The sequence below is a fragment of the Spermophilus citellus genome, assembly GCF_964194105.1.
Source record: "Spermophilus citellus genome assembly, chromosome: 2".
Taxonomy (NCBI): Eukaryota; Metazoa; Chordata; class Mammalia; order Rodentia; family Sciuridae; genus Spermophilus; species Spermophilus citellus.
In genome coordinates, this window is record NC_138183.1 from 38,529,218 (window position 1) to 38,536,748 (window position 7,531).

At 47.6% G+C, this 7,531-nt stretch overlaps 1 protein-coding gene across 2 annotated transcripts; it reads left to right on the top strand.

The window, feature by feature from the left end:
- Positions 1-1,334: 1,334 nt before the first annotated feature.
- Positions 1,335-4,136, top strand: SIGMAR1 (sigma non-opioid intracellular receptor 1). Of its 2 annotated transcripts, none has more exons than XM_081279028.1 (4): positions 1,335-1,630; positions 1,756-1,956; positions 2,090-2,182; positions 3,163-4,136. In XM_081279028.1, the coding sequence occupies exons 1-4, from the start codon at positions 1,480-1,482 to the stop codon at positions 3,888-3,890; spliced, it is 1,173 nt and encodes a 390-aa protein (XP_081135154.1). In that variant the 5' UTR covers positions 1,335-1,479; the 3' UTR covers positions 3,891-4,136. The 2 variants fall into 2 exon arrangements, with proteins under 2 accessions (XP_081135154.1, XP_081135153.1); XM_081279027.1 differs by having other exon boundaries at positions 3,033-3,393.
- Positions 4,137-7,531: the final 3,395 nt, after the last annotated feature.

Sequence of the window (7,531 nt, forward strand, 5' to 3'; positions counted from 1 at the left end):
TTTTACAGATAAGAAAACTGAGTCAGAGAGTTTAAGCAATTTGTCGAAGATCACACTATTAGGTGGTTATGAGCCAGGCTTTGAACCTGGCTGTCCAGCTTCAGAATTTATATATTAATCACAGCACTATGCTGCCTCTTTTTTCTCTTTTGCTTCTCTTTGTTTTTGTTCTCTTCTTCCTCTGCCTATCACTTAGGGTTGGTGTTCTCTAGAACACTGTCCTTCACCTTATCTTTTCAATTCTCCCTCCTTTTGAAATTTTATCCACGTTTCAGGGTTTTTTAAATTGGTGCATTATAGTTGTATATACTGGTGGGATTTGTTGTTACATATTTGTACATGCACACAATAGACAATACAACAATAAGTTTTGGCCAATATCATTCCCGAGCACTTTCCCCCTCCTTCCCCATATTTTAGGTTTTAATTACCATCTTTTCTGTAGGATTCCCAGTGAGATTTCTAAACTGGAATGAGATCATGCTTGCACTGTTTAGAGCCATATCCCTGAAAGAATGACAACTCCTATCATCTACCTCGACTGGATCTGAACTTCAGAACCGGACACTCAAGTGCCTATTAGCCAACTATGGAGAAGGGGTGGGAATGGGCTAGAGAGAAAAGAGTATTTCAGGAAGAAGAGAGAGGAAGCCTACTAACTCTGGATATTTCCAGAGTTCTGAAGCCCTTTCTTTTTTTTCCATCTCCAATAACAGAGACCTGTTTTCTTACCTGGATCATAGTCATGATTTCCTCAACTCTCACCTTGCTCCCTTCCACTGTGTAGCCCTGTGCCATTCTGTGGCAAGATCCAATTCTATCGCTGCCCTCCTGATACCTGGGATGACCCTCCATTGGTTTGTAAGGCCACCTCTCACATTTCGTGTTTTGGAATAAAGAATAAATTGTAGGCCCCTGAAGACTCCATGCTGTCTTCTCGGCCTCTGTTCCCGGAGTGGGTCCCGCTGACTGGAATGCCTTCCACGTCTCACTAATGTCACCGCCTCTGGAAAGCCTTCCCTAACGCTCAAGGATTGCACTACCTCCTCCCCGTTTCTGTGCTTTCAAAGGCGGACCCAATCACGAGTCGCAGAAGGCTCTACTTCCGGGCTCGCCAGCTAGAGAGCCCATCTGGGTCTCTCCGCCGCCCACCCCCACCATCATCTCGCGCAGCGGAGGAAAGACCCTCCCTGAATACCCTAACGCCCGCAGCCGGAGGTTAGCCCACGCCCTCCCCTCACGTGAGCTGTGCCGCCCCACGTCTCTACGCGCTTGGCGAGGAAATGGTTCAACCGAAGGGGCGGTGCTAGGGTGCCCGAACTGTTCCGATTGGCCAAGGCGTGCCATACCACGGTGCTGGCAGGGGAGCGAGCGGTGGGCAGCCGGCGGCAGGCTCGGAGGCAGCGTCGCAGCCCCAGCCCCAGTCCCAGCCCCAGCCCCAGTCCCAGCCCCAGCCTCCCTCCTGCGCTGCCCACCAGGATGCAATGGGCCGTGGGTCGGCGGTGGGCGTGGGTCGCACTGCTTCTGGCTGCGGTGGCAGTGCTGGCCCAGCTTGTCTGGCTCTGGCTGGGAACGCGGAGCTTCGTCTTCCAGCACGAAGAGATCGCGCAGCTAGCGCGGCAGTACGCTGGTGAGCGGGCTGAGGGCGGGAGCGGGGCGGGCGGCCCTGGAGGGGAGCCGAGGTTTCCGAGGGCGCGGTCCGGGAGGCCGGGCCTGGAGCTTACCTTGACTCTGCTATTCCTCCGTTTCCGCCAGGGCTGGACCACGAGCTAGCCTTCTCTCGGTTGATCGTGGAGCTGCGGCGGCTGCACCCAGGCCACGTGCTACCTGACGAGGAGCTGCAGTGGGTGTTCGTGAACGCGGGTGGCTGGATGGGTGCCATGTGCCTTCTGCACGCCTCGCTGTCCGAGTACGTGCTGCTCTTCGGCACAGCCCTGGGCTCCCGCGGCCATTCGGGTCAGTGCTAGCGGCGGGCCAGACTGGGAGGCTGGGGCTATACAAGGGCCCAAGCCCTCCTTTCTGGTATTTGGCTGGGCGATAGGATAGTGCGGATTCCCTAATTGTTGGTGTCCATCCGATTGTCACTTAGGGCGCTATTGGGCTGAGATCTCAGACACGATCATCTCTGGCATCTTCCACCAGTGGAGAGAGGGTACCACCAAAAGTGAGGTATTCTACCCAGGTGAGTTAGGAGACTCTATCAGAGAGGTGGGTGCCCTCATGAAGCGAGGGCAGGGAGTGGAGGGTGTGAGGGGAGCAGGGGAGGGCATACAGTTGGGGAAGGGAGGGGGCAGGGAGTGGGCCCTCCCCAAGGTTTTCTCCCTGTCCCCTTAGGCCACAAGTGGTTGGGGGCTAGATCTGAGGGACCTTATTGCTTTCCTATGTTAAAGGGACACAACATGTAATAACTTCCTATTAAGCATGTCTGATTTTATTTGCCTAGACACTGTTTTACCCAGCCAATATTCTAGCAATTGCTGGGGAAAAAATTGGTACTCAGCAACACTCTTACACCCAGATATTATAAGACAGTTGTCTCCCTCACCTTTTTTTTTTTTTTTTAAATAATGAAGCAATTTACATAAAAAGTAGAGCTTTGGGCTTCCAAGTGAGTTTGAGGTTGAATGTAAACATATAGAAATTGTGATTGAACAGAAAGCCTTGCAAGTCTTGTAACCAACCCTCCATATCTAACCAGCCAAGCCCAAGTTTAGCTAAATTTCCAGTTGATATTTATGAGACTTGGAAATGTAGACTTCCACTCAGTAACCCTTGGCCAAGATGGGTAGCCCTTCATGGCTTCCCCCAAGAGAGAACATGAGCCCCCACAGAAGATTTAGGATTGGTTGTCTGAGTCATTTTCCCTTCAAGATAGGAGATCCATCAGTGAGGTAAGAAGACCTTTTCCTTTCCTGAAGCTGTCTCTTCAGTCCCCACCCCAGATAAGGATACTTTCCATGGGCCAGGGAAGCACAGCAATGGAAGGGCAGAACAGAGCTGGACTCCTCACATGGGTGCTCCCTTTCCTCCAGGGGAAACAGTGATGCACGGGCCTGGCGAGGCAACAGCTGTGGAGTGGGGGCCAAACACATGGATGGTGGAGTATGGACGGGGTGTCATCCCATCTACCCTGGCATTCGCACTGGCTGACACTGTCTTTAGCACCCAGGACTTCCTCACTCTCTTCTATACCCTTCGCTCCTATGCCCGGGGCCTCCGGCTTGAGCTCACCACCTACCTCTTTGGCCAGGACCCCTGACCATTCAGGCCTGAAGGAAGATCTGTGGATGGACAGGAGCAGGCAGGCCTGCAGACATCCACTTGCTGGAACCCATGTACAGACAGGGACATACTCAAACCATACAGATACTGAGGTCCTGCTGGACAAGGAGGGACATAACATACTTATACATCCCATACAGAGACCCATGGGAACAAATGGGACATATATATTAGATGCCAAGACCTGTGTGTACTGCGGGATCATGCACTCACACTCATCCAGAGAGGGAGTCCCACGTATACCTAGGGGGCCAGTCATATTTCAACACATATCACAAGCTTCACTCACTAACTCAGGCCTTTCCAGAGATTCCTGTCTGCAATCGGGCTCTGGAGTTAAGGGTGGGATGAGTATTATTATACTCTGCCTCTGCCTGACTCCTCAACCCAGCAGTAATCGGGGAAGGGGGGTAAAGGGGAAGAGGAGCTGCCTATTGGAGGCCCCCTTCACCTACAGCTATGATGTCCTTCCCCTTCACCTCCCCTGTCCTCACCATATGCCTTATCTCCATTCCATTTCCCTGCTATGCAAGTGCCCCTGTGGCTTGTCCCCCACCCTCTCAGCAACCAAGTCAGTTGGGGAACCAGAGGAATGTAGAGAATTCTGAAGTAAAGGTCCTCCATCTCTGAAAGACCCCTGTCCTTCCCTTGGGGTATGATGGGAAACTTTGGGTCTCACCACTGAGAGAGAGGCCTGAAGAGGTAGGCCTGGGTCCAAGGGGCCTTCTCTGGCCTAGAGAAGACTCTGTATGTGCGCACGGACACCACCATCACCATTTCCAGAACACTGCCTGTGCTACATTCTCTGTCCATCTATCTGTCTGTCTGTGTTAATAAAGACCTATTGAACAGTTCCATTTCTTTGTGTGTCTGAGCAGCAGAGAAAGCCATAATTTCTGGGGGACCTCAGGAGGCCTCTCGCTTGCAATTCAGTTTATAAAACAATGGCTTTGGACTGTAGTAGGAACTGTGTACTTGATTGTGGCTAGGAATTACTTAGGAGGCTCATTGAGTCCACAGTTCACTGAGCTCCATCCTGAGAGGTCAATTTTTCTGAGGTGAGGCCTTGAAATTAGCATGTGTAATAAGATCCCTTCCAACACAATTATGAATACCACAGTTTAAGAAATTTGGACCTGAGTGAAGTGTCTTGTCTTTACTGTGCTGGTACAATTCTAGGAACAGTCTTCCGAATCCAGCCCTGGATGGCCATGAGGTGGCAGTGTATACTCACTTTTGAGCTAAAAGGCATCATTCTCAAGCCTGCTTTTTTTCTGGGTTTCCAGAATATGGCATCCATCTGCACTTAGGGTAGGAGTACCTCCATTCTGTGGTCTCCTTTCAGTAGGACCCAGCACTTCTGTGGAGGAAGCTGGAGTGGGGAGCAGACACTGTACCTGTGGTATGAAAATTAGATAGGGCTAGGACTAAAGTGACACAAAAGAGGCCTAAAGTGCACTCACATCAAAAGACCTATTCTTAACGTTTATACTCTAGGCACCAAGCTTTCCTCACCTGTCTTGCCCTTCTTGTGTTGAGTAAAGCCCAGACTAATCCCATCTTTTAGAATTCCGGGTATGTTAAAAATGGAAGAGAGCCAAGCATGGTGGCTCATGCCCCCTAATCCCAGCGGCTTGAGAGGCTGAGGCAGGAGGACTGCAAGTTGAAAGCCAGCCTCAGCAACTTAGGGGGTCCTAAGCAATTCTAAATAAAATATTAGAAAGGGCTGGGGATGTGTCTCAGTGATTAAGCACCCCTGGGTTCAATTCCTGGTACCAATAAATAAATAAAATGGAAGAAACAGTTATAACTTTATATAGACTTTTTTTTTTTTTTTTTTTTTTTTTTTACTTCTCGGCGGACACAACATCTTTGTTGGTATGTGGTGCTGAGGATTGAACCCGGGCCACACGCATGCCAGGCGAGCGCGCTACCGCTTGAGCCACGTCCCCAGCCCTATATAGACATTTTTAAATTTGATATTCTAATGAACACATACTAAAGACTGCATGTATAACTTCATTTGAAAATGACATCAAAAGTTCAAATTTAAAAATCGAAACGGGTGACTTTAAATGACTATGAAGCCCAGGCAAGTTGGCCATCTCAAATACTACTATATTGGCTATAACAGGCCCTCCTGGCTGGGGCCTCTCTATTGATCCTGGGTTGCAATATCATACCTCCACGGAGGATTTCTCCCACCTGGTAAAAACAGCTCTGCTTCTAGGCTCAGAGCATATATCTGTCAGATATGTCCCAGTACCCATTCCCCCCCCCCACCTCCACCAATGACTAGACTTCCAAGATCCTCTGCATTTTTGTTGCTAAGTCCAGTACTCATTTCATAGTTCTCACCTTTCTTTTGACAAAAGCAATCACTTCTAAAACACTTTCAGGTTCTAGGATACTTTTTTCCTTTATTGCCTCTTTTGTCAACCCTATCTCCTCAACTTCTGACTTCTGAGGACTTAGTCCTTAAACTTTTTAAGTCCCCTCCCAAGTGATCTCAATTTATTTTATGACTTTAAATACCATCTATATATCTTGACTTCTAAATCTTTGTCTCAGCCTACATCTCTTCCTGGAGTTCCATCTCTATTGAACATTTTGACTTGGCTGTTTAATAGTTATCTCATACTTTAGATGCTAAAGTAAACTGATTTCTCTCCCATTCCTGGCCCATTCCACCCACTGTAGTCTTTACTCTCTAATTTAGGACACTCCCATTTATTCAGCTCTCCAGACCAAAAACTTTGGAGTTCTCTTAGACATCTCTGATTCTTTTCTATCCCATATCTGATCCATCAATGATTCTGTTTTATCTTCAAAACATATCCAAACTCTAGCCACTTCTTGCCAACTTCACTGCAACCACTCAAGACAAAAACACCATCATCCCTTGCCTGGACCACTGCAATGACCATGTAAACTGATCACGCTTGCTGTTTCTCACACAGCAGCTGGAGGCAGACTTTCAAGCTCCTGAGACATTTCCAATGGTTTTGCATCTCATTGTCCTTTCACGCCTTCCATTGGCCTACTCCAAGCCCATGTTACCTCTGACCAAGCATCCAACTCACTCCCAACTACTGTAGGACCAGTGGCCTAGCTTCTCTACCAACACATCAAGTACCCTTCTTTTTTTTTTTTTTTTTAAAGAGAGAGTAAGAGAGAATTTTTTTAATATTTATTTTTTAGTTCTCGGCGGGCACAACATCTTTGTTTGTATGTGGTGCTGAGGATTGAACCCAGGCCGCACGCATGCCAGGCGAGCGTGCTACTGCTTGAGCCACATCCCCAGCCCCATCAAGTACCCTTCTACCTCAGGATATTTGCATTGTCTATTCTGACTTCAAAGCTCTTTCCTATATATCTTTTTTTTAAAATATTTATTTACTTGTACATGAAAACACAGTATCTTTATTTTTGCCTGGTGCTGAAGCTTGAACCTAGTGCCTCACACATGCAAGGCAAGCACTTTACCACTGAGCCACAGCCACAGTACCTCCTATATATCTTTATAGCTATTGTCCTTCCCTTTTTTAATTCCTGCTCAAAGAGTCCTTCACTTAACACTTACATAATGCGTCCCATTCTGTGGTGGTTTTTAAAATACCTCCACAAATTTCTTTTTCTGTGAGTGCTGGGGATGTTACCCAGATCCTTGTGAATGTTAAGCAAATGCTCTACCACTGAGCTGCACTCCAGCTCACTCTGCAAAAAGTTTTGGTATTCTTCCTTTCAAAAGGTGAAGTCTAATTTCCTTCTCTTTGAGTGTGGACTAGACTTACTTATGTACTTTAACAACGTATGTGACAGTGTGTGACTTTTAGAACTGGGCCATAAAAAGCATTGCAGCTTCTTTAATCTCTTTTGGATCACTCTGAGAGAAATCACCTGCCTTTTCAAGAGGATACACAAGCAATCCTGTATAGAGGTCCATGTGGGGAACAAACAGGCCTCCTATCAATAGCTTGAAAGTGAATTTTCCAGCCCCAGTCAAGGCTTCAGATGCAGCCCTAGCCAACATTTTTACTATAGTCTCATAAAAGACAATGAATGAGTCAGAACCACCTAGCTAAGCTACTTGTGAATCCCCAACCCATGGAATTGTGAGAAAACAATGTTTGTTTTAAGCTTCTAAGTTTAGTGGTAAATTGTTACACAGCAATAGATAACCAATACACTTTCCAGTTTCTATTCCCTTCTCCATGGTATCTATCACCATCAGACACAATATATATTT

What these genes read in the sequence shown, in the direction of transcription:
- SIGMAR1 (XM_081279028.1), top strand. Translation starts at nt 1,480, where the DNA reads ATGCAATGGGCCGTGGGTCGGCGGTGGGCGTGGGTCGCACTGCTTCTG. An exon ending in GGGCTCCCGCGGCCATTCGG is followed by an intron (nt 1,957 to 2,089) that starts GTCAGTGCTAGC and finishes ATTGTCACTTAG; the next exon opens with GGCGCTATTGGGCTGAGATC. An exon ending in AAGTGAGGTATTCTACCCAG is followed by an intron (nt 2,183 to 3,162) that starts GTGAGTTAGGAG and finishes CACTGTCTTTAG; the next exon opens with CACCCAGGACTTCCTCACTC.